At 46.8% G+C, this 27,994-nt stretch overlaps 1 protein-coding gene across 2 annotated transcripts; it reads left to right on the forward strand.

Moving 5' to 3' along the window:
• LOC148473309 (coiled-coil domain-containing protein 166-like) lies at positions 1-27,994 on the forward strand. 2 transcript variants are annotated; one of them, XM_088459829.1, is made up of 2 exons: positions 1-30; positions 26,946-27,994. In XM_088459829.1, exons 1-2 carry the CDS (start codon positions 10-12, stop codon positions 27,810-27,812), a joined length of 888 nt encoding a protein of 295 aa, XP_088315955.1. In that variant the 5' UTR covers positions 1-9; the 3' UTR covers positions 27,813-27,994. The 2 variants fall into 2 exon arrangements, with proteins under 2 accessions (XP_088315955.1, XP_088315956.1); XM_088459830.1 differs by lacking the exon at positions 1-30 and adding an exon at positions 13,683-13,741.

The following is a 27,994-nucleotide window of genomic DNA, read 5'->3' on the forward strand; positions in this document are numbered from 1 at the left end:
TACCCTCATATGAAATCTGAAAGTCTGCAGGTAAATCACATCTTGTTTGTTTCATGTCAAAGCCATTGTGGTGGTGAATAGAGGCCAAAATATGACAATTCTGTCACTGTCCCAATATTTATGCACCTGACTGTATGTACTCCAACTCCCTCAGGCCTCTTGATTAATTAAAACATATGTTGCCATGTTGGAAATTGAACTGCCACGTGTTTTGAGCCACCCACTGCTGCCGCTTAGCTGAGTCAGCCAGCTAGGTCCAAATTTTGGGCCTAAACCAGATTAAAACAATATAGTGAGCTGTAAGGTGGTCAAAATTTACTTGAAATAGTGGAAATTAATGTTATTTAGGTTACTAATACTGTAGGAACACAAAGAATTAGTAATTATGTGATTTTAGCTGTTTTTATCAGTTTAAAAAAAAAAAAAAACAGATCCAAAATCAAAACCAAAACACACAGGGGGTGATTTTGGCTAAACCAAATCCAGATCCAAAACTAAAACACGGGGGTCGACACACATCTCTAATATAAAGTGTATATATCACGATACACACAAAACATGTAGTAATCAAACCAAAATAAACAGAATTTACATACAAAATTATATATATATACATACACACACAAACGTAGTCAGCGCACTCCAAACAAAATGATCACAGAGGCAGGTAGTGCACATCAACGTTTTGATGCTTTAATGCATCGTTTTCAAGATACAAAAACAGTTTGAACAAGGTACTTACATACCCTCCACCACCCCACGTGCAGACGCCGCGGCATCCGGGTTCAGCACAGAGACACCCACTGATGACATCACGGGCGCGACCCGTTGCCATGGCAACTTGTGAACTAAAGATATACACATAATACCGCTAAAAGAGGCCGGTTACTGATAATACATATATATTACTAATTTAGCAAAAATAATCGCACAGTTTAACAGTGATAAGTTAGTTAGAAAACAAGTATTGTTGTATAAGAATTACTTCTATAATAAAACACAGACATATGGCAGTCAATAAGCCCTTAATCATTAAAGTGCATGTAGAGGAATAACCTGTTAGTAGAATCTGCACAGATTTACCACTATAAGCCCACACATGAGAAATAATGGAAATTGATAGCTAAGAGGAACATCAACGCCAAAGCAGCCTCCCGGACAGACATCCGTAGTTGCTGCAAATAGCAGCATTGCACAAAACTCAAATAAATCCAATGGCGATAAATCCAATGGCGATGGGTCCTCGATCTCACCCAGTGGTAAAATATAATAAAGGAAAATATAAAAAACAGAATATAGCACCCCGCACTACAAAAAGCAACGAAGACCCAAGTTCTCATTTAGCCCTTTCGGTTGTAGTGTTCCCAATCTATGAATCCAACGAGACTCACACTGTAGCAATTTTTGCGATCTATTGCCACCCCGTGACCAAACTGGTACATGGTGAATGATGATTTAACGGAGTGTAGCTAGATTGTGTTGTGTTTCTATGAAATGTCTAGCTGACACCCGATTTAATGGCTGCCCTAATGGCTGACCGATGTAAAGCCATCCTCTCACGTAGTGTGCAGTCTGTTTTCCCAATATAGCTCAGACCACAGGGACATTTAGTTGTACATGTCATTCTGTGTCTGATGCTGAATTTCTTCCCACTATGGGGATGATGAAATGAATCACCTGTAATCATGTACCTGCAGGTGAGACAATTGAGACATTTGAAGCATGCCAGTTTGGGCTTAAGGAAGCCATCACCTTCCTTCTTAACAATATCACTGATGTCAGTTCTGACAACCCAGTTACAGATATTTTTACCCCGTGTATATTCGGTTTTTTATATTTTCCTTTATTATATTTTACCACTGGGTGAGATCGAGGACCCATCGCCATTGGATTTATCGCCATTGGATTTATTTGAGTTTTGTGCAATGCTGCTATTTGCAGCAACTACGGATGTCTGTCCGGGAGGCTGCTTTGGCGTTTATGTTCCTCTTAGCTATCAATTTCCATTATTTCTCATGTGTGGGCTTATAGTGGTAAATCTGTGCAGATTCTACTAACAGGTTATTCCTCTACATGCACTTTAATGATTAAGGGCTTATTGACTGCCATATGTCTGTGTTTTATTATAGAAGTAATTCTTATACAACAATACTTGTTTTCTAACTAACTTATCACTGTTAAACTGTGCGATTATTTTTGCTAAATTAGTAATATATATGTATTATCAGTAACCGGCATCTTTTAGCGGTATTATGTGTATATTTTTAGTTCACAAGTTGCCACGGCAACGGGTCGTGCCCGTGATGTCATCAGTGGGCGTCTCTGTGCTGAACCCGGATGCCGCAGCGTCTGCACGTGGTGTGGTGGAGGGTATGTAAGTACCTTGTTCAAACTGTTTTTGTATCTTGAAAACGATGCATTAAAGCATCGAAACGTTGATGTGAACTACCTGCCTCTGTGATCGTTTTGTTTGGAGTGCAGCTGACTAAGTTTGTCTGTTTGGTTACCGGTTCCCGGTTATCCCCAGAGGGCACCCTGATCTTTGGCTACTAGTGGGAGTGCCATCCATATTGTGTGTGTGTGTGTGTGTGTGTATATATATATATATATATATATATATATATATATATTAGGGGTGAGCGGGTTCGGATTTCTGAAATCCGAACCCCCCCGAGCCCCCCCGATCCGAGTCCGATCCGAATCAGGCTCGACTTTTCCCGCCTGACTCTGATCTGAAATCGAGGCAAAACGTCATCATCCCGCCTTCCGAGTCTCGCGGGTTTTGGATCCTATATAAGGTACCCACGTCGGCGCCATTTTCTCACTCGGCTGTGGACAGTGAAGAGGGAGGGTGGGAGTTAGGGCTGTGTAGTGTAGTGTAGTGTAGTGCTGCTGTTGTCCACTACTTCAAAGTCCATAGGGGCTGGCTGTGTTGTGCTGTGCTGCTGTTGTTAATAGGGGCTGTGTCCACTACTTCAAAGTCCATAGGGGCTGGCTGGACTGTGTTGTGCAGTCAGTTCTCCATAGGGGCTGTGTCCACTCCAAAGTCCTGTGCAGTGTCCCAGTCCTAAAGGAGTGCTGCAGTGTTGTCCAGGGGGTGCTCTGTCCATCAGGGGTGCTCCCCCCAAGTGCTAAAAAAATAATATATTTTCTGTGTTTGTGAATTGTGTGCGCAGTAGCCGCACGTGCATCAACAAAGTAGTGCCAAGCGTGCGCCTGTGTCATAAGTAAAGGGCTGGCTGGCTTGACCGTTAAGGGTGCTGTAACCCCCGAAAGTACACTCCAGTCCAAACCAAAAAAAAAATTATTTTCTGTGTTTGTGAATTGTGTGCGCAGTAGCCGCACGTGCATCAACAAAGTAGTGCCAAGCGTGCGCCTGTGTCATAAGTAAAGGGCCGGCTGGCTTGACCGTTAAAGGGTGCTGTAACCCACAAAGTACACTCCAGTCCAAACCAAAAAAAAAATTATTTTCTGTGTTTAGCCGCACGTATATATCAAATCGATATAACATAAATGGAGGACCAAACTTTCTCCGATAAAAATAAAATAGAGAAAGATCAAGAACCACTTCCTCCTAGTGCTGAAGCTGCTGCCACTAGTCATGACATAGACGATAACATGCCATCAACGTCGTCTGCCAAGGCCGATGCCCAATGTCATAGTAGAGGGCACATACAATCCCAAATGGCAAAGTTCAGGAAAATGACCTTGAAAAAGACATTTAAATCAGCTGAAGAGAAACGTAAACTTGCCAATATGCCATTTACGACACGGAGTGGCAAGGAACGGCTAAGGTCGATCCCTAGTATGTTCATGACTAGTGGTTCAGCTTCACATGACGATGGAAGCACTCCTCCCACTAAAAAAATCAAAAGAGTTAAGCTGGCAAAAGCACAGCGAAGAACTGTGCTTTCTAAGAAGATATCACAAATCCCCAAGGAGAGTCCAAGTGTGGTGGTGGTTGCGATGCCTGACCTTCCCAGCACTGGACGGGAAGAGGTGGCTCTTTCCACCATTTGCACGCCCCCTGCAAGTGCTGAAAGGAGCACCCACAGTCCACTTGCTGATATGCAAATTGAAGATGTCACTGTTGAAGTACAACAGGATGAGGATACTGGTGTAGCTGGCGCTGAGGAGGAAGTTGGCGAGGAGGATTCTGATGGTGATGTGGTTTGTTTAAATCAGGCTCCGGGGGAGACAGTTGTTGTCCGTGGGATGAAAAAGCCCATCACGGTCATGCCTGGGCAGAAGACCAAACATTCCACCTCTTTGGTCTGGCAATATTTCTATCCAAATCCGGACAACAACTGTTTTGCCATATGTACCATATGTAAAGGTGAAATAAGTAGGGGTAGGGACGTCAACCACCTAGGAACATCCTCCCTTATACGGCACCTGCAGCGCGTTCATAAAAAGTTACTGTCAAGTTCAGAAACTTTGGCTAAGACCGTAAGCAGTCCAGGGACACCTAAATCCCGTTGTCCTGTTGTATCCAAGCGCCTGCAAACCACACCGTCAACTCCCTCCTCGTCAATTTCCTCCTTAGTCAGGATCGGAAGTAGTCCTGCAGGCCATGTCACTGGCATGACTGACTCTCCTATCCGGGATTCCTCTGGAGGATCCTGCATTGCTACGCCTACTGCTGCCGCTGCTGCTGTTGCTGCTGCTGGGAGTCGTTCATCATCCCAGAGAGGAAGTAGGAACACCACTACTTTTACTAAACAATTGACCCTCCAACAGTCCTTAGCGAGGAGGATGAAGTACGACAGCAGTCATCCTGAAGCAAAACGTATAACTGAGGCCTTGACTGCTATGTTGGTGTTAGACGTGCGTCCGGTATCCGCCATTAGTGCAGTGGGATTTAGACAATTGATGGAGGTAGTGTGTCCCCGGTTCCAAATCCCGTCTAGATTCCACTTCACTAGGCAGGCGATACCGAGACTGTACAGAAACGTCAGAAAAAGTGTCCTCAGTGTCCTGAAAAATGCCGTTGTACACAATGTCCACTTAACCACGGACATGTGGACAAGTGGAACAGGGCAGACTAAGGACTATATGACTGTGACAGCCCACTGGGTAGATGTATCACCTTATGCAGCAACAGCAGCAGCGTCACCAGTAGCAGCATCTCAGAAATGCCAGCTCGTTACAAGGCAGGCTATGCTGTGTATCACCGGTTTCAGTAAGAGGCACACCGCCGACAACCTCTTAGAGAAACTGAGGGAAATCATCGCCCAGTGGCTTACCCCACTTAGACTCTCCTGGGGATTTGTGATATCTGACAACGCCACCAATATTGTGCGGGCATTACATCTGGGCAAATTCCAGCACGTCCCATGTTTTGCTCACACAATAAACTTGGTGGTGCAGAATTTTCTGAAAAGCGACAGGGGCGTGCAGGAGACGCTTTGGGTGGCCCGAAAAATTTCTGGCCACTTTCGCCATTCAGCGACTGCGTGCCGAAGACTGGAGCGCCAGCAAACACTCTTGAACCTGCCCCGCCATCACCTGAAGCAAGAGGTTGTGACGCGGTGGAACTCAACCCTCTATATGCTTCAGAGGATGGAGGAGCAGCAAAAGGCCATACAAGCCTATACATCCACCTATGACATAGGCAAAGGAGGGGGTATGCACCTGACTCAAGCGCAGTGGAGAATGATTTCCGTGTTGTGCAAGGTTCTCCAGCCCTTCGAACTTGCCACACGTGAAGTCAGTTCAGACACTGCCAGCTTGAGTCAGGTCATTCCCCTCATCAGGCTTTTGCAGAAGCAGCTGGAGAAAGTGAAGGAGGAGCTAAGATGGAGCGATTCCGCTCGGCATGTGGGACTTGTGGATGAAGCCCTTCATTCGCTTTGCCAGGATTCCAGGGTGGTCAATCTGTTGAAATCAGACCACTACGTTTTGGCCACCGTGCTCGATCCTAGGTTTAAAGCCTATGTGGTGTCTCTCTTTCCGGCCGACACAAGCCTGCAGAGGTGCAAAGACCTGCTGGTGAACACACTGTCAGCTGAAGCGGAACGTGACACGTCAACGGCTCCTTCTTCATTTTCTCCTGCAACTGGGGCTGCCAGGAAAAAACTTAGGTATCCTAAGCAACCCGCTGGCGGTGATGCAGGGCAGGCAGGACCAAGTTTGGACATCTGGTCCGGACTGAAGGACCTGGCAACAATTTCTGACATGTCTACTGTCACTGCATATGATACTGTCACCATTGACAGAATGGTGGAGGATTACATCGGTGACAGCATCCAAGTAGGCATGGCAGACAGTCCATACCTGTACTGGCAGGAAAAAGAGGCAATTTGGAGGCCCCTGTACAAACTGGCTCTATTTTACCTGAGTTGCCCCCCCTCCAGTGTGTACTCCGAAAGAGTGTTTAGTGCAGCCGGGAACCTTGTCAGCGAAAGGCGTAGGAGGTTGCTTCCACAGAATGTGGAGAAGATGATGTTCATCAAAATGAATTATCAGCTCTTCCAGGGAGACCAGCCTCCAGAAGGTACAGAGGGACCTGTGGTGGTGGATTCAAGTGGGGACGAGTTAATACTTTGTGAGGATGAGGATGTACACACTGAAGAGGGTGAGGAATCGGTGGATGAGGAGGATGAGGATGACATCTTGCCTCCATAGAGCCAGTTTGTGCAGGGACACATTAATTGCCAGCTTGTTTTGTGGGGGCCCAAACGAACCAGTCATTTCAGCCACAGTTGTGTGGCAGACCCTGGCACTGAAATGATTGATTTGTTAAAGTGTGCATGTCCTGTTTATACAACATAAGGGTGGGTGGGAGGGCCCAAGGACAATTCCATCTTGCACCTCTTTTTTTTCTTTGCATTATGTACAGTTTGGGGCCTAGTTTTTCAAACTGCCATCCTGTCTGCCACTGCAGTTTCACGCCTAGATGGGTCACGTGTTTGTGCCGCCCACTCGTGTCGCTTAGCATAGTCATCCAGCTACCTCGGTGCAACGTTTTGGACATAAAAACACTATTGTGAGGTGTGAGGTGTTCAGAATAGACTGGAAATGAGTGGAAATTAAGGTTATTGAGGTTAATAATAGCATAGGAGCAGAAAAACCTACAAATTCTGTGATTTTAGCTGTTTTTATGCTCTTTTTAAAAAAAATACAGATCCAAAACACAAAACCCAGAACCCAAAACACGGAAGGGTGGTTTTGGCAAAACCAATCCAGATCCAAAACACGAAGAAAGATCCAGATCCAAAACCAAAACACGAAAAGTGGCCGGTGCACACCCCTAATATATATATATATATATATATATATATATATATATATATATATATATATATATATATATATACACACACACACCCACACATATACATATACACACACACACACACACACATACACACTGTACAGTCACCATACTGTAACAACAAAATCAGTACTGCAGTACCTGGTTGGCGCAGCAGGCAGGTTCCGGGGCACTGTAAGCACATTCCCTGCTCCTGAGAGCTTACAATCTACTGATTCAATTCACTTAACCAGGGGGGGAGGGAGGGGGGGCTAACCTCATCCAGGGCCTAACAGAAAATCCTAAATAAAGGGGCTATAATCTCCCATCCCTGGAGCGCTGTCCCAGCCAATGAGCCCAATCTCCTACTGTTTTTTGCAGATGCACAAAGTAGCAAATATAGAATTTTAGTTAATTGCACATTTCTATCTTCAGACATCTCTTGGCGACTCTCCAGGCGTATCTCCAGGTGTATCTCCAGGTGTATCTCCAGGCGCATTTCTTGGTGCATCTCCAGGCGTATGTCTTGCCAAATTTCTAGGCGTCTCTCTTGCCGTATGTGCAGGCGTATCTCTAGGCGTATGTCCAGGAGTCTCTCTAGGAGTCTCTCTAGGCGTCTCTCTAGGCGCCTCTCTAGGCGTATGTCCAGGCGTATGTCCAGGCGTATGTCCAGGAGTCTCTCTTGCCTTATGTCTAGGCGTATGTCCGGGCATCTCTCTGGGCATCTCTCTTGCCGTATGTCCAGGCGTATGTCCAGGCGTATGTCCAGGCGTATGTCCAGGCGTATGTCCAGGCGTCTCTCTGGGCGTCTCTCTGGGCGTCTCTCTGGGCGTCTCTCTATTGCATCTCTTGGCATCTCTCTTGGTGTCTCTCCAGGCATTTCCCTAGGCGTATCTTTAGGTGTTTCTCTGAGTCTCTCTTGGTGTCTCTCTTTCCGTATGTCCAGGCGTATCTCTAGGCATATCTCTTGGTCTCTCCAGGCGTATATATCTTGCCATATGTCCAGGCGTATCTCTAGGCGTCTCTCCAGGCGTCACTCTTGGCATGTCCCTAGGTGTATCTCTAGATGTATCTCTAGGCATAACTACAGGAGTCTCTCCAGGCATATTTCTTGGTGTATCTCCAGGCGTATCTCTAGACGTACCTCTTGGCATGTCTCCAGGCATACCTCTTGGCGTGTCTCCAGGCATACCTCCTGGCGTGTCTCCAGGCATACCTCCTGGCGTGTCTCCAGGCATACCTCCTGGCGTGTCTCCAGGCATACCTCCTGGCGTGTCTCCAGGCATACCTCCTGGCGTGTCTCCAGGCATACCTCCTGGCGTGTCTCCAGGCATACCTCCTGGCGTGTCTCCAGGCATACCTCCTGGCGTGTCTCCAGGCATACCTCCTGGCGTGTCTCCAGGCATACCTCCTGGCGTGTCTCCAGGCATACCTCCTGGCGTGTCTCCAGGCATACCTCCTGGCGTGTCTCCAGGTGTATCCCTAGGAGTCTCTCCAGTCGTATCTCTTGGCGCGTATCTCTAGGCGTATCTCTAGGCGTATCTCTAGGCGATTCTAAGAAGGTCGGATCTTGGCTGGATCTCCCTTTACATGAAAAGGGCATTTATGGACGACAAAGCTGCAGTCACATGTGAGAGCTCTGTCTCGTGGGAGTTTCATGGGCATGTAGCCACACCTCTTCATGCGTAGGGGGAAGGGAATCCTCTTTCATTTTGATCTCTTGTACCTAGCATAGGGCATTGCCAATACTAATGATGGTTGGTGCAGCTGTGGATGGAGATACAGTGAGTGGCCTCCCTGTTGAAGCCAATATGAATCTTGGCATGGATACCAAGTTTTACACTAAACTGTCATCAGACCCCATCTCTGTTTTCTTTCAAGAATTATTCCAACTTTTGGACCTTGCTCTGGAAAATGGGGTTATATCCAAAAAGAGAATTTAAATGTTTGTATTCAACACATCCCATGGTTTCAATCTACTATCAACTCCCAAAAATACAAAAGTCCCTCACATCACCCCCTGGTCGTTCTATATTTCTGGCATCGGATCCCTTTCCTCTAACCTTTCATTTTATGTGGATTCCTATTTAAAGCTGTGTATCTCTTCATTGGGGTCACAGATACCGCCCATTTTCTCCAACTTATACAAAACATTAAGTCATATGCATTCTTAACCCTCGATGCGCACAGTCTTTCTACAAACATACCACATGACAAAGGCCTTAAGGTTACTGAGGACAGATTAAGACAAGATGGTGACCTCTTGGGGATACACATGGTTTTTCTTTTGGAGTCCATCTGATACATCCTTAAAACACAATAATTTTTTGTTTCTCAACACGGTTTACCTACAGGTGATGGAGATGGCCATGGGGACCAGGTTTGCGCCGAGCTATGCTAACCTCTACATGGGTCAATTTGAGGACCATCATGTGTGGGGGAGCGGGCTCGGCGGGCACCTGGTCCTCTATGGCCATTATACAGACGATTAGTTTATTATTTGGGACAGGAATTTACAATCAGCACTGTATAGGATTTGGAATTGAGGGATGTGACAAAATAACCTCACATTCACCCACACCTATCACCCCACCTATGTTAATTTTTTGGATATAACCCTAGAGGTAAAAGAGGGACACATTTTTACCTCCAATTAAGCTAAGGAAAAGGCATGAATGGCTACCTCCATTTCAACAGTGCCCACTATCTTCCCTGGAAGAAAAACACAACAAAGGGGCAATTACTTAATTTAAGAAGAAACTGGACTGATCTAGAAACATTCAATAAACAAGCAGGGGACATGGTAGAATCTTACATCTTACGAGGCTATCCAGAGGGTTTAATTGAAAGCTTTAAAAGAAGAAGTCAGGCTGGTAAAATTATACAAATCAATGAAAAAAATACTAAAAATTAAACAAAAAAACAGAAAGATATAGCTTTCATATCAGTAAGAACTATAGTGTTCTTCAACAGGACAATATTCTGAGGAATCAGATTCCAACAAAAACCAGGTTTTATCTTCAAAATAACAAATCATGAATGAATATTCTGGCTCCTAGCCATTTAAAAACCATCATTCCCACATCAAACTAGGAACAGGACTTACTTCACCATTCAATTATCACAACACACAGAGGATTGATCAGGGGTGTACAAAATGGTTATTTTACAATTGTATGTTGTAAGAATTATATAGATATTTCTATTATATGTTGTAATTAATGCATTTAATTTCACCAGCTGTGTTATATTAGTTTCATCCTTTCCTCAAGAAGCGCTCATTATATATATATATTTTCTAAGCCCCTCCAAAAGTCCCTAAACCCAACAGGTCACGACACCCGGCTTACCTCACATCATCCGTCACTGCCACCCACACTACACATCATCAGTCACTGCCACCCTCACTACACACCATCACTGCCACCCTCACTACACATCATCAGTCACTGCCAACCTCACTACACATCCTCCGTCACTGCCAACCTCACTACACATCATCCGTCACTACCACCCTTACCACATACGTCATCTGTCACTGCCACCCACACTACACACCATCACTGCCACCCACACTACACATCATCAGTCACTGCCACCCTCACTACACACCATCACTGCCACCCACACTACACACCATCACTGCCAACCTCACTACACATCATCCGTCACTGCCAACCTCACTACACATCCTCCGTCACTGCCAACCTCACTACACATCATCCGTCACTACCACCCTTACTACATACGTCATCCGTCGCTGCCACCCACACTACACATCATCCGTCGCTGCCACCCACACTACACATCATCCATCGCTGCCACCCACACTACACATCATCCATCGCTGCCACCCACACTACACATCATCCGTCACTGCCACCCTCACTACACATCATCCGTCACTGCCACCCTCACTACACATCATCCGTCACCCACACTACACATCATCCGTCACTGCCACCCTCACTACACATCATCCGTCACAGCCACCCTCACTACACATCATCCGTCACTGCCACCCTCACTACACATCATCCGTCACTGCCACCCACACTACACATCATCCGTCACCCTCACTACACATCATCCGTCACTGCCACCCTCACTACACATCATCCGTCACTGCCACCCACACTACACATCATCCGTCACCCTCACTACACATCATCCGTCACTGCCACCCTCACTACACATCATCCGTCACTGCCACCCACACTACACATCATCCGTCACTGCCACCCTCACTACACATCATCCGTCACTGCCACCTTCACTACACATCATCCGTCACCCTCACTACACATCATCCGTCACTGCCACCCTCACTACACATCATCCGTCACAGCCACCCTCACTACACATCATCCTTCACTGCCACCCTCACTACACATCATCCGTCACTGCCACCCACACTACACATCATCCGTCACCCTCACTACACATCATCCGTCACTGCCACCCTCACTACACATCATCCGTCACAGCCACCCTCACTACACATCATCCTTCACTGCCACCCACACTACACATCATCCGTCACCCTCACTACACATCATCCGTCACTGCCACCCTCACTACACATCATCCGTCACTGCCACCTTCACTACACATCATCCGTCACCCTCACTACACATCATCCGTCACTGCCACCCTCACTACACATCATCCGTCACCCTCACTACACATCATTCATCACTGCCACCCTCACTACACATCATCCGTCACTGCTACCCACACTACACACCATCCGTCACTGCCACCCACACTACACATCATCCGTCACTGCCACCCTCACTACACATCATCCGTCACCCTCACTACACATCATCCGTCACTGCCACCCACACTACACATCATCCATCACCCTCACTACACATCATCCGTCACTGCCACCCTCACTACACATCATCCGTCACTGCCACCCTCACTACACATCATCCGTCACCCACACTACACATCATCCGTCACTGCCACCCACACTACACATCATCCGTCACCCTCACTACACATCATCCGTCACTGCCACCCACACTACACATCATCCGTCACCCTCACTACACATCATCCGTCACTGCCACCCTCACTACACATCATCCGTCACCCTCACTACACATCATTCATCACTGCCACCCTCACTACACATCATCAGTCACTGCCACCCTCACTACACATCATCAGTCACTGCCACCCTCACTACACATCATCCGTCACTGCCACCCTCACTACACATCATCCGTCACTACCACCCTTACTACATACGTCATCCGTCGCTGCCACCCACACTACACATCATCCGTCACTGCCACCCTCACTACACATCATCCGTCACCCTCACTACACATCATCCGTCACTGCCACCCTCACTACACATCATCCGTCACTGCCACCTTCACTACACATCATCCGTCACCCTCACTACACATCATCCGTCACTGCCACCCTCACTACACATCATCCGTCACTGCCACCCTCACTACACATCATCCGTCACCCTCACTACACATCATTCATCACTGCCACCCTCACTACACATCATCAGTCACTGCCACCCTCACTACACATCATCCGTCACTGCCACCCTCACTACACATCATCCGTCACTGCCACCCTCACTACACACCATCCGTCACTGCCACCCTCACTACACACCATCAGTCACTGCCACCCTCACTACATACATCATGTCACTGCCACCCTCACTACATACATCATCCGTCACTGCCACCCTCACTACACATCATCCGTCACCCTTACTACACATCATCCGTCACTGCCACCCTCACTACACATCATCCGTCACTGCCACCCTCACTACACATCATCACTGACATCAACACTACACGGAATCGTTATGACATACCGCCTGACCTAAGGCCGGAGGATGAAGATCTCGATGGCGCGTGGTAAGTATCCTAACCCTGGCATCGGATCCCTTCCCTCTAACCTTTCATTTTATGTGGATTCCTATTGAAAGCTGCGTGTTTCTTTATTGAGGTCACAGATATCGCCCATTTTCTCCAACTTATACAAACATTAAAGGACTCAATAGCATTCTTAACCCTCGATGCGCAGATTCTTTATACTGTATATACCACATGACAAAGGCCTTAAGGTTGTTGAGGACAGATTACGACAAGATGGTAACACACCAACAGTCCATGTTTTCTGGGTCTCCTGAATCGCAATTGAATTAGAACCACCTGTAGAGCTTTATAAATGTGTCAGTCAGTACACCTGTGCACCAGCAAGGACATATAGAAAACCTGCACTGCTAGTGAGACCTGAGGACTGGATATGAGATGCACTGAGCAGTGAGGAGGAAGGAGGAGGAGTAGTCAGTGAATGAGGTGGGGGGTGAGTGAGTGAGTGAGTGAGGGAGGTGGGAGGTGGAGTAATGGGGATTGTGTACAGTAACTAGGCAACGCTCTGTAGGATGTATGTATAATACAGAGAGCAGAGAGCACAAGGGAATCTCATAGACTGGTGAGTGTCAGACATTATACTATTATTACAGTATACTGCTGGCCTGTTATATCTGTATAGTACAGTGTTCTGCTGCACCACATGTACCAGTGGTGATAGAGGACTATAACAGCATCAGGGCCGGCACTAATCTTCCCTGCGCCCAGCGCCCCCTTCCCTCCCCCTGAGAGTTTATCCTGTGATGGCGTGTGCAGGCGGTGCTGCGCTCCGGGATACGCTACTGCGAGCCCATGCCTGGTACCGCCACTGAGGAGCATGTTATACACAAGGTGGTATAAGCAGCCTGACCTGTGTATAACACTGCATAGTGTGTGTATAATCTATTGCATGACGTGTGTATCATACATAGCACAACCTGACCTGTGTATAACATATAACACTACATGACGTGTGTATAATATATAGCACTGCCTGACCTGTGTATAACACTACATGACGTGTGTATAATATATAGCACTGCCTGACCTGTGTATAACATAACACTACATGACGTGTGTATAATATATAGCACTGCCTGACCTGTGTATAACATAACACTACATGACGTGTGTTTAATATATAGCACTGCCTGACCGGTGTATAATACTGCATGACCTGTGTATAATACATAGCACAGACTGACCTGTGTATAACACTGCAAAGTGTGTACAATATATTGCATGACGTGTGTATCATACATAGCACAACCTGACCTGTATATAACATATAACACTGCATGACCTGTTTATAATACAGAGCATCCTGACCTGTGTATAACACTACATGACCTGTGTATAATACATAGCACAGCCTGACCTGTGTATAACACTACATGACGTGTGTGTATAATACAGACCAGCTTGACCTGTGTATAACACTGCATGACCTGTGTATAATATAGTACAGCCTGACCTGTGTATAACACTCCACAATGTGTGTATAATACAGAGCAGCCTGAACTGTGTATAACACTGCACAACGTGTGTATAATACAGACCAGCCTGACCTGTGTATAACACTACACGGCGTGTGTATAATACAGACCAGCCTGACCTGTGTATAACACTACACGGCGTGTGTATAATACAGAGCAGCCTGACCTGTGTATAACACTACACGGCGTGTGTATAATACAGAGCAGCCTGACCTGTGTATAACACTACACAACGTGTGTATAATACAGAGCAGCCTGACCTGTGTATAACACTGCATGACCTATGTATAATACAGAGCAGCCTGACCTGTGTATAACATATAACACTACATGACGTGTGTATCATACATAGCACAACCTGACCTGTGTATAACACTGCATGACCTGTGTATAATACAGAGCAGCCTGACCTGTGTATAACACTGCATGACCTGTGTATAATACAGAGCACAGCCTGACCTGTGTATAACACTACATGACGTGTGTATCATACATAGCACAGCCTGACCTGTGTATAACACTACATGACGTGTGTATAATATATAGCACAGCCTGACCTGTGTATAACACTACATGACGTGTGTATAATACAGACCAAAAAAACAAATTATTGGGAGCGCAATAGATTGAAATAAAAAGCATATTATTAATAGCAGTGTGCTCTAAAATATATCTCTAAAACAGACCAATGAATAGATAAATACAAGAATTAGATCAAACTGGCAACACATTCATCTGTCACAATAGACGTCAGAGACATAAACACAATAAAACAATGAATATGTGACTGGAGCTATAGGTCTAAAGAGTCACTTGTAGATTTTGATAGATGACCTTTAATAAACAAAACCTCCTTTGGTTTTTGCTAAATACACACGTGGTAATTAGCTATTTGTTGGTTTGAAAGGGATTTGATATGGATCATTATTTGGATCTTTTGAATGTCTAAATATCAATATTAATCCTCCACAATGTGGCAAACATGAATATTGTAACTGATATCCAATGTATCCGATAAAGAAAAAGTAACCTGAGCTCAGCGTTGTTCTGTCTGGGTACACTGGGTGGGGGGCAGTGTCCGGATTGCCCCTCCGACAATGAAAGCTGGCCGCTCTGTTGAATCTGAGTCCCGTTAAGACTAGATGAGGCTCTATCTCTTGAGCGCTGCTACTCCGGGCAATGGCATGTGTAAGCGAGTCGGTCAGCAGCCGTGTCGGCTCCCGCTACGTTGTGAACGCACTGGAGGAGTAGCCCTCAGATGATACAGTGTTGAAGCATCCGGGGTGCATGTAGCGCTAAGAATCTCCCAACTGAATCCACCAGTAAGGCTTAAACAATGCGTTTCTTGGCCTTTGTAAGTCTGGCCCTTTCCTCAGAGGTAATGAACCTTACTTCAAAAGGGATTCTAATTATATCATGAACAATCAGTGTAATTACAAGCGGGTGTGTTCTTACGTTTGTCTTAAGGCCCCCATACATCAGAGATTGATTGCAGCAATCGTGCAATTTGCTATCGATTGTGTATAAAAATCTTTCCCTTTTTCAATCGATTGTGGCAATTCTGCAATCTACAATCGATTGAAAAAGGGAAAGATTTTTATACACAATCGATTGCAAATTGCACGATTGCTGCAATCAATCTCTGATGTACGGGGGCCTTTAGTTTGTTCCTATTATAGAACCAACACAGCCCTTTTATTGGTTTAATTTAACTATGGATACTTATTTTTGAAAATCGGTCTTAATAAGTGACATATAGAAGAAATTAGTACATACACATCTGATACATGTACATATAAGCACACATTTACATATATATATAATCATGCACACACACACATATATATATATATATATATATATATATATTACACACTGGTGTGACAAACTAATTGATAATTTAAATAAATAAATAGGGTTGAGCTGTAGTCTTTTTATTTATCTTTCACCTACAACTACAGTGCCCATTCTTTCTCTATAATACAGACCAGCCTGACCTGTGTATAACACTACATGACGTGTGTATAATACAGAGCAGCCTGACCTGTGTATAACACTACACGACATGTGTATAATGCAGAGCAGCCTGACCTGTGTATAACAATGCACGACATGTGTATAATGCAGACCAGCCTGACCTGTGTATAACAATGCACGACATGTGTATAATGCAGACCAGCCTGACCTGTGTATAACAATGCACGACATGTGTATAATGCAGAGCAGCCTGACCTGTGTATAACACTACACGACATGTGTATAATGCAGAGCAGCCTGACCTGTGTATAACAATGCACGACATGTGTATAATGCAGACCAGCCTGACCTGTGTATAACAATGCACGACATGTGTATAATGCAGACCAGCCTGACCTGTGTATAACAATGCACGACGTGTGTATAATACAGACCAGCCTGACCTGTGTATAACACTGCATGATGTGTGTATAATATACACGTCAGGACACTCTCTGTATAATATACACGTCAGGATGCTCTCTGTATAATACACACCTCAGGACGCTCTCTGTATAATACACATTTCAGGCTTTAGGCTACTTCAGAACCCTAATAAGCCCATTATTATGTACCTGTATCTGCAGTGAGCTCAGGTGTGTCTCCCTTATTACTATGCTGCATTAGAATATAAATGGCAGCTCCCCCCAATGGCTGTTACACATATAAACATTGTCTCCTGTTATATTGGATAATTACAGGCTTTATGCTGCCGCACAGGTTACTGTAACATTTACAGCTGCAGAGTATCTCACTATAGCGGTACTGTATGAAGTGAGTGCGTCTGCGGAGGTGCAGTATTCACCCTACAGACCGATCAGTCGTCTTCTATCCCTTACTGCAGCTGCGGATATACATCTCTCCCCCCAGTGACAGCTATAAGTACTGAGCCTCGGATATACATCTCTCCCTTCAGTGACAGCTATAAGCACTGAGCCTCGGATATACATCTCTCCCCCCAGTGACAGCTATAAGTACTGAGCCTCGGATATACATCTCTCCCCCCAGTGACAGCTATAAGCACTGAGCCTCGGATATACATCTCTCCCCCCAGTGACAGCTATAAGCACTGAGCCTCGGATATACATCTCTCCCTCCAGTGACAGCTATAATTACTGAGCCTCGGATATACATCTCTCCCTCCAGTGACAGCTATAAGCACTGAGCCTCGGATATACATCTCTCCAGTGACAGCTATAAGTACTGAGCCTCGGATATACATCTCTCCCTCCAGTGACAGCTATAAGCACTGAGCCTCGGATATACATCTCTCCCCCCAGTGACAGCTATAAGCACTGAGCCTCGGATATACATCTCTCCCCCCAGTGACAGCTATAAGTACTGAGCCTCGGATATACATCTCTCCCTCCAGTGACAGCTATAAGTACTGAGCCTCGGATATACATCTCTCCCCCCAGTGACGGCTATAAGCACTGAGCCTCGGATATACATCTCTCCCTCCAGTGACAGCTATAAGTACTGAGCCTCGGATATACATCTCTCCCCCCAGTGACAGCTATAAGTACTGAGCCTCGGATATACATCTCTCCCCCCAGTGACAGCTATAAGCACTGAGCCTCGGATATACATCTCTCCCCCCAGTGACATCTATAAGTACTGAGCCTCGGATATACATCTCTCCCCCCAGTGACAGCTATAAGCACTGAGCCTCGGATATACATCTCTCCCCCCAGTGACAGCTATAAGCACTGAGCCTCGGATATACATCTCTCCCCCAGTGACAGCTATAAGCACTGAGCCTCGGATATACATCTCTCCCCCCAGTGACAGCTATAAGTACTGACCCTCGGATATACATCTCTCCCCCCAGTGACAGCTATAAGCACTGAGCCTCGGATATACATCTCTCCCCCCAGTGACAGCTATAAGTACTGAGCCTCGGATATACATCTCTCCAGTGACAGCTATAAGTACTGAGCCTCGGATACACATCTCTCCCCCCAGTGACAGCTATAAGTACTGAACCTCGGATACACATCTCTCCCTCCAGTGACAGCTATAAGCACTGAGCCTCGGATATACATCTCTCCCCCCAGTGACAGCTATAAGTACTGAGCCTCGGATATACATCTCTCCCCCCAGTGACAGCTATAAGTACTGAGCCTCGGATATACATCTCTCCCCCCAGTGACAGCTATAAGTACTGAGCCTCGGATATACATCTCTCCCTCCAGTGACAGCTATAAGTACTGAGCCTCGGATATACATCTCTCCCTCCAGTGACAGCTATAAGTACTGAGCCTTGGATATACATCTCTCCCCCCAGTGACAGCTATAAGTACTGAACCTCGGATATACATCTCTCCCCCCAGTGACAGCTATAAGTACTGAGCCTCAGATATACATCTCTCCCTCCTGTGACAGCTATAAATACTGAGCCTCGGATATACTCCCTCCAGTGACAGCTAGAAGTACTGAGCCTCGGATATACATCTCTCCCTCCAGTGACAGCTATAAGTACTGAGCCTCGGATATACATCTCTCCCTCCAGTGGCAGCTATAAGTACTGAGCCTCGGGTATACATCTCTCCCCCCAGTGACAGCTATAAGTACTGAGCCTCGGATATACATCTCTCCCTCCAGTGACAGCTATAAGTACTGAGCCTCGGATATACATCTCTCCCCCAGTGACAGCTATAAGAACTGAGCCTCTGATATACATCTCTCCCCCCAGTGACAGCTATAAGTACTGAGCCTCGGATATACATCTCTCCCCCCAGTGACAGCTATAAGAACTGAGCCTCTGATATACATCTCTCCCCCCAGTGACAGCTATAAGTACTGAGCTTTGGATATACATCTCTCCCCCCAGTGACAGCTATAAGTACTGAGCCTCGGATATACATCTCTCCCTCCAGTGACAGCTATAAGTACTGAGCCTCTGATATACATCTCTCCCCCCAGTGACAGCTATAAGTACTGAGCTTTGGATATACATCTCTCCCCCCAGTGACAGCTATAAGCACTGAGCCTCGGATATACATCTCTCCCCCCAGTGACAGCTATAAGTACTGAGCCTCGGATATACATCTCTCCCCCCAGTGACATCTATAAGTGCTGAGCCTCGGATATACATCTCTCCCCCCAGTGACAGCTATAAGCACTGAGCCTCGGATATACATCTCTCCCCCCAGTGACAGCTATAAGTACTGAGCCTCGGATACACATCTCTCCCCCCAGTGACAGCTATAAGCACTGAGCCTCGGATATACATCTCTCCCCCCAGTGACAGCTATAAGTACTGAGCCTTGGATATACATCTCTCCCTCCAGTGACAGCTATAAGTACTGAGCCTCGGATATACATCTCTCCCCCCAGTGACATCTATAAGTGCTGAGCCTCGGATATACATCTCTCCCTCCAGTGACAGCTATAAGTACTGAGCCTCGGATACACATCTCTCCCTCCAGTGACAGCTATAAGTACTGAGCCTCGGATATACATCTCTCCCCCCAGTGACAGCTATAAGTACTGAGCCTCGGATGTACATCTCTCCCCCCAGTGACAGCTATAAGTACTGAACCTCGGATACACATCTCTCCCTCCAGTGACAGCTATAAGCACTGAGCCTCGGATATACATCTCTCCCCCCAGTGACAGCTATAAGTACTGAGCCTCGGATATACATCTCTCCCCCAGTGACAGCTATAAGAACTGAGCCTCTGATATACATCTCTCCCCCCAGTGACAGCTATAAGTACTGAGCCTCGGATATACATCACTCCCCCCAGTGACAGCTATAAGAACTGAGCCTCTGATATACATCTCTCCCCCCAGTGACAGCTATAAGTACTGAGCTTTGGATATACATCTCTCCCCCCAGTGACAGCTATAAGTACTGAGCCTCGGATATACATCTCTCCCTCCAGTGACAGCTATAAGTACTGAGCCTCTGATATACATCTCTCCCCCCAGTGACAGCTATAAGTACTGAGATTTGGATATACATCTCTCCCCCCAGTGACAGCTATAAGCACTGAGCCTCGGATATACATCTCTCCCCCCAGTGACAGCTATAAGTACTGAGCCTCGGATATACATCTCTCCCCCCAGTGACATCTATAAGTGCTGAGCCTCGGATATACATCTCTCCCCCCAGTGACAGCTATAAGCACTGAGCCTCGGATATACATCTCTCCCCCCAGTGACAGCTATAAGTACTGAGCCTCGGATATACATCTCTCCCTCCAGTGACAGCTATAAGTACTGAGCCTCGGATATACATCTCTCCCCCCAGTGACGGCTATAAGCACTGAGCCTCGGATATACATCTCTCCCCCAGTGACAGCTATAAGTACTGAGCCTCGGATATACATCTCTCCCTCCAGTGACAGCTATAAGCACTGAGCCTCGGATATACATCTCTCCCCCCAGTGACAGCTATAAGCACTGAGCCTCGGATATACATCTCTCCCCCCAGTGACAGCTATAAGTACTGAGCCTCGGATATACATCTCTCCCTCCAGTGACAGCTATAAGTACTGAGCCTCGGATATACATCTCTCCCCCCAGTGACATCTATAAGCACTGAGCCTCGGATATACATCTCTCCCCCCAGTGACAGCTATAAGTACTGAGCCTCGGATATACATCTCTCCCCCCAGTGACAGCTATAAGTGCTGAGCCTCGGATATACATCTCTCCCTCCAGTGACAGCTATAAGCACTGAGCCTCGGATATACATCTCTCCCCCCAGTGACAGCTATAAGTACTGAGCCTTGGATATACATCTCTCCCCCCAGTGACAGCTATAAGCACTGAGCCTCGGATATACATCTCTCCCCCCAGTGACAGCTATAAGTACTGAGCCTCGGATATACATCTCTCCCCCCAGTGACAGCTATAAGCACTGAGCCTCGGATATACATCTCTCCCTCCAGTGACAGCTATAAGCACTGAGCCTCGGATATACATCTCTCCCTCCAGTGACAGCTATAAGCACTGAGCCTCGGATATACATCTCTCCCCCCAGTGACAGCTATAAGAACTGAGCCTCTGATATACATCTCTCCCCCCAGTGACAGCTATAAGTACTGAGCTTTGGATATACATCTCTCCCCCCAGTGACAGCTATAAGTACTGAGCCTCGGATATACATCTCTCCCTCCAGTGACAGCTATAAGTACTGAGCCTCTGATATACATCTCTCCCCCCAGTGACAGCTATAAGTACTGAGCTTTGGATATACATCTCTCCCCCCAGTGACAGCTATAAGCACTGAGCCTCGGATATACATCTCTCCCCCCAGTGACAGCTATAAGTACTGAGCCTCGGATATACATCTCTCCCCCCAGTGACATCTATAAGTGCTGAGCCTCGGATATACATCTCTCCCCCCAGTGACAGCTATAAGCACTGAGCCTCGGATATACATCTCTCCCCCCAGTGACAGCTATAAGTACTGAGCCTCGGATATACATCTCTCCCTCCAGTGACGGCTATAAGTACTGAGCCTCGGATATACATCTCTCCCCCCAGTGACGGCTATAAGCACTGAGCCTCGGATATACATCTCTCCCCCAGTGACAGCTATAAGTACTGAGCCTCGGATATACATCTCTCCCTCCAGTGACAGCTATAAGCACTGAGCCTCGGATATACATCTCTCCCCCCAGTGACAGCTATAAGCACTGAGCCTCGGATATACATCTCTCCCCCCAGTGACAGCTATAAGTACTGAGCCTCGGATATACATCTCTCCCTCCAGTGACAGCTATAAGTACTGAGCCTCGGATATACATCTCTCCCCCCAGTGACATCTATAAGCACTGAGCCTCGGATATACATCTCTCCCCCCAGTGACAGCTATAAGTACTGAGCCTCGGATATACATCTCTCCCCCCAGTGACATCTATAAGCACTGAGCCTCGGATATACATCTCTCCCCCCAGTGACAGCTATAAGTACTGAGCTTTGGATATACATCTCTCCCCCCAGTGACAGCTATAAGTACTGAGCCTCGGATATACATCTCTCCCTCCAGTGACAGCTATAAGTACTGAGCCTCTGATATACATCTCTCCCCCCAGTGACAGCTATAAGTACTGAGCTTTGGATATACATCTCTCCCCCCAGTGACAGCTATAAGCACTGAGCCTCGGATATACATCTCTCCCCCCAGTGACAGCTATAAGTACTGAGCCTCGGATATACATCTCTCCCCCCAGTGACATCTATAAGTACTGAGCCTCGGATATACATCTCTCCCCCCAGTGACAGCTATAAGCACTGAGCCTCGGATATACATCTCTCCCCCCAGTGACAGCTATAAGTACTGAGCCTCGGATATACATCTCTCCCTCCAGTGACAGCTATAAGTACTGAGCCTCGGATATACATCTCTCCCCCCAGTGACGGCTATAAGCACTGAGCCTCGGATATACATCTCTCCCCCAGTGACAGCTATAAGTACTGAGCCTCGGATATACATCTCTCCCTCCAGTGACAGCTATAAGCACTGAGCCTCGGATATACATCTCTCCCCCCAGTGACAGCTATAAGCACTGAGCCTCGGATATACATCTCTCCCCCCAGTGACAGCTATAAGTACTGAGCCTCGGATATACATCTCTCCCTCCAGTGACAGCTATAAGTACTGAGCCTCGGATATACATCTCTCCCCCCAGTGACATCTATAAGCACTGAGCCTCGGATATACATCTCTCCCCCCAGTGACAGCTATAAGTACTGAGCCTCGGATATACATCTCTCCCCCCAGTGACAGCTATAAGTGCTGAGCCTCGGATATACATCTCTCCCTCCAGTGACAGCTATAAGCACTGAGCCTCGGATATACATCTCTCCCCCCAGTGACAGCTATAAGTACTGAGCCTCGGATATACATCTCTCCCCCCAGTGACAGCTATAAGCACTGAGCCTTGGATATACATCTCTCCCTCCAGTGACAGCTATAAGTGCTGAGCCTCGGATACACATCTCTCCCTCCAGTGACAGCTATAAGTGCTGAGCCTCGGATATACATCTCTCCCCCCAGTGACAGCTATAAGCACTGAGCCTCGGATATACATCTCTCCCTCCAGTGACAGCTATAAGCACTGAGCCTCGGATATACATCTCTCCCCCCAGTGACAGCTATAAGTACTGAGCCTCGGATATACATCTCTCCCCCCAGTGACAGCTATAAGCACTGAGCCTCGGATATACATCTCTCCCCCCAGTGACAGCTATAAGCACTGAGCCTCGGATATACATCTCTCCCTCCAGTGACAGCTCGCGGTGGCCATTTTCCAGCTGATTTCTGCAGGGCTGCAGCCAGTACCAGGCCGACGGAGAGGTAAGTATAATGGTGTAGGGTGTGCGGTGTGTGGGCCCCCCGTGTGCACCGTTCACCCTGCCCCCATTATAAATACGCCCCTGGACAGGGAGATACAGCCGCTATCACTTGCTGCCAAGTACACTCCAAGCATCTCCCTGCCGAGGAGATATCTCAACTTCCAGGGCCGAACACAGACGCCTGCACAGCCGCTGACCGCCACCTCAGGAGCCGCTCACCTCTCAGGGACAACCTCTGGCGACACCGCCGTCAGGTGAGCCGAGAGCGTCGCTGTTCGCTGGCTCCCTCTCCGGCTCCACCCCCTGCACACGGCAGCCTATCACCACCACTCGGGCTCACGGGGGGGTGAGCACCTGAGAGAAAGATCTCCAGACCCCCTGGATTTTTTGCAATTCATCCATCTGACAGAAGTACTTAGAACTGTTACTCTCCGTGCTTTTCTTATCATATGAGATTATTGGGTATCTGCAATATATTATTGTGTCTTCTGTATATCTCCTTTGCCTGACCGTATCGATGTGACATTTGAGGTATTGAGGCTCAATGTAAGTGTGACTATGGTGTTTATTGCAATGTTTTTATGTTATTGATTTTAACCAGAATCTATAGATAATATAACAATAAATGTTTATGAATCCTATCGCGCTCCCTTTTCTTTGTTTTTTTCCTTATTTAGGGGTTAGCCGCCCCTTACGGAAAGCTACACTTGGATCCTACTATTAATTTGACTACAAACCACAGCGCCCTTTATTTCTTGAGACCCCCGTCAGTCTGCTGGCAACATTTTTTATACCTCGCTCTGAACTTGGCCCTTCTTTCCCTGACAGGAACCCAATCACCCCCAGCTATATCACTCCGCCCCTTCTTCTATACTGCATGGCCGTCCCACACACCCCGGCACCACAAAAAGAAGTACCATATAAACCTCTTAAATACATATCACATTGTCATTTTCACATACATGTATAATATCCACAGCAGTTCCTACACATTTACCATAAATTTTATACATATCATGAACTACGATACTCTTTTCAAAACATTCATTACATGAAATTTCAATGCACTTTTTCCCACAAATATCTACTATTTTATATCGTCCTCTTCTTAGAATAGTGTATTTTATACTAAACATATACATAAATTCCCTTTTTAGTTGTAAATATATGGCTACCACATAAGTTATAATTTATATAATATATTTCTCTAACCCTTAGCCAGTGTTACAGTGTAGTGAGCAGTTCAACAGATAAAATGATGGAAAAGCAGAATGTTGAAGTTGAAAAGCCGACACAGGGCCTCATTCTGAGATGTACGCAGCGGCATTCCATATATTTACGCAGTTAAGCGATTATCGGTAAACTGCACATGCGTCAACGTTGCTCTGCGTATGCATCACGGTAAATTATTGTAGTCACTCAATACTAGCGTTCCCACTAGGCTGCTTTAGCAGGGTGCCGTGCCCTGCCCTATTTCTAATGGGTAGAAAGCACCCTGCCCTCCGGCGCACCACTGAAACAGCCTGCAAGTGCCGTCCTCACCCACGGGTCGCAGGAAAACTGCGGTGTATCGGTCACCGCCGGTGAATGGATGCATGTCCACAAGTGCCAGGCACGCCCCCAAGAGTGACGAAAAGGGGACGTGTCTTAAAGACACACCCTTTTTTCCTTGGTCATGTCCCCTTTTCAGGCACGTGCGCAGATGTGCCCTTTCTCTAGGTCTGGCGCCGGACCTAGAGTCAACACTACGATACGACTATTTACTGGCAGTGTGATTGTCAGACAGGGAGCGTACATCTCTAGTCAGGCTCCCTGCTAATGATTTACAGCATTCAGAGATGTACGCTAATCATAGGCGCCGGAAAGATTTGAGAGGGGCACCAGTCAGTGTACTGATCTTGGACAGAGGAGGGGCGGACGGTCAGGTGAGAGACTGCACATTACACCTCCAGTTCTGTGCAGGGCAGGGACCGTGCAGCCCATTCCTATAATGCACAGCTCCTGCTCCCTGGTGGTTCTGCCCCCTCCTCTCCAGTGGTCCCGTCCCCCTCCTCTCCAGTGGTCCCGTCCTCCTCCTCTTCCTTGTGTACATCGCTGAATCAGGCTCTAAGTTTTGTCTTGTTCATGTTTTTTCCATGTATTACAACCAGAGATGTGCGCAGACCCTGTGTCTTGGTTTCTAATTCTGTCATACACTATCTATTCACTCACTCAAGGTAGCCCCAACAGTCACGCAACCAATGGGGTGTTATCACCAGGACACTAAACATGTTTTTCCTCTAGTTTGGGACAGGGTATAACACCTAGCAAAGGTCTACTGGGAGAAGATGCACCAACATTGTCAGATGCCCTTCACCTCTGGTCCACGCAGCCTCTGCAACTCCTGCAATGGTGGGAATTCACCGCTGGCAGGGGCTGAACGGTGCAGTAATTGGGATTGTGGGGTCTTGTTGGAACCTGCACAGAGGTAATGAAAAGCTAAAGAGGTTTAGTTAGAGAAATAGGTGACATTTGCCATCAGAATAGCTCATTTAGGGGTCTATTTACTAAGCAGTGTTAGGAGACAAAGTGAAATGAGATAAGGTGCCAGCCAATCAGCTCCTGTCATGTCACAGGCTGTGCTTGAAAATTGACAGTTGGGAGCTGATTGGCTGGTACCTTTTATCCTTTCACTTTATCTCCTAGCACTGCTTAGTAAATAGACCCCTAAGCCTTGTTACTTTACTCGCTAACTTCAGGTGAGACGTAATAATCACAGCTCTAGAAGGCAGATGCAAAACATAAAAATATCAGCTACTATAGATCTGTCCCCCTAGATATTAGAATTTGATTAGAATGGGCTTCAGGTAGGGCCACCCCAAATTTGGTGCAGTACATTTTACAGCACAGGAACAGAAATGGATGTTAAGCTCCTACTTGTTAGAAATTGGTGATGACACATTTTCTTCATGTATCTCACAGATGGCACCAAAAAAGAACTCCCCAAACAAAGCTGCAAAGGTTTCTGGGACAGATGTTCCTGAACAAGTGGAAGAGGGCGGAGAAGGGAACCAAGTTGTAGAGAGCGCAAGGAAAGCTATACTTCAAGAGGAACACAACCATCTAGTAGCTGAAGAAGAAGGACTGAGAAGGAGACTAGAGCAGCTACGCTCGGAGAACGAGCTTCTGCAGGAGGAAGCAGAGAAATTCCGAGTGGAGAGCCAGGAATATTTGTTATACATGAGCAAGAGGAGCCAGAGACGCCAGGATGCCATAATCAGTCTGAGCGACCAGAATAGACGGGAGTTGGAGGACATCCAGCGGCAAAAATCAGAACTTGAGTCCCAGTTCCAAAATGTAGAAGAGAAGCTGAGGGGCCAATTGCTCCAGAGGGAAGCTGAGATGGCCAACTTGCAGAAAGAGCTGGAAGAGTTAGAACCAATGAAGGAGCTAGAGAAGAAGCAGGTCTCACTCATAAAACACCTGGAGGATGAGGTAATGGCCACCCGAGGGAAGCATGCAGAGTCCCTGCTTAGGGTGAAGAGCGCCTTCCTGAAGCAAAAGGTGCAGTGTCAGCAGAACTCTGAGCAACAGCTAAACCAGCTGTCCCAGAAGGCTCATGAAGAAGCCAGAAATGCATTGCAAGCAGTCAGCAAAAAGGTTAATGAAGAGAACCAAGGCCTCAGACAGGAGCTGTCCAAACTCATCCACCGATTCCGTGTCCTGCAGGCCCAGCAGAAGAGGCTGAAGGAGCAGAACAAGCAGCTTCTGAGGGAGCAGCAATGTAGGAAGGATGTGGGAAATGTTCAGCGCAAGATGAGGATGTTGTCCACCCTTCCAGGTGTATGATACAGGATCTGCTCGTGGGCCAGGGGAGAACACAGGGAGGAGGAAAGATCTGGGGAAGATCTCACTCTGTATGAAGTGTCCACAATGGTGCCTACAAGAAACATGTACAAGGACCTGGGGTGTGCGTACAGCCAATGGGGGGACTCGTACTCTGAACCCCCGAGAACTTTATCAACTCAACA

The sequence above is a fragment of the Taudactylus pleione genome, unplaced genomic scaffold (genome assembly GCF_031769625.1).
Source record: "Taudactylus pleione unplaced genomic scaffold, aTauple2 ptg000937l, whole genome shotgun sequence".
Lineage (NCBI taxonomy): Eukaryota > Metazoa > Chordata > Amphibia > Anura > Myobatrachidae > Taudactylus > Taudactylus pleione.

Bases quoted from the DNA above. Each gene is read 5' to 3' on its own strand.
- LOC148473309 (XM_088459829.1), top strand. From the start codon at position 10: ATGAAATCTGAAAGTCTGCAG. The intron at 31-26,945 runs GTAAATCACATC...TGTATCTCACAG, and splicing joins TGAAATCTGAAAGTCTGCAG to ATGGCACCAAAAAAGAACTC.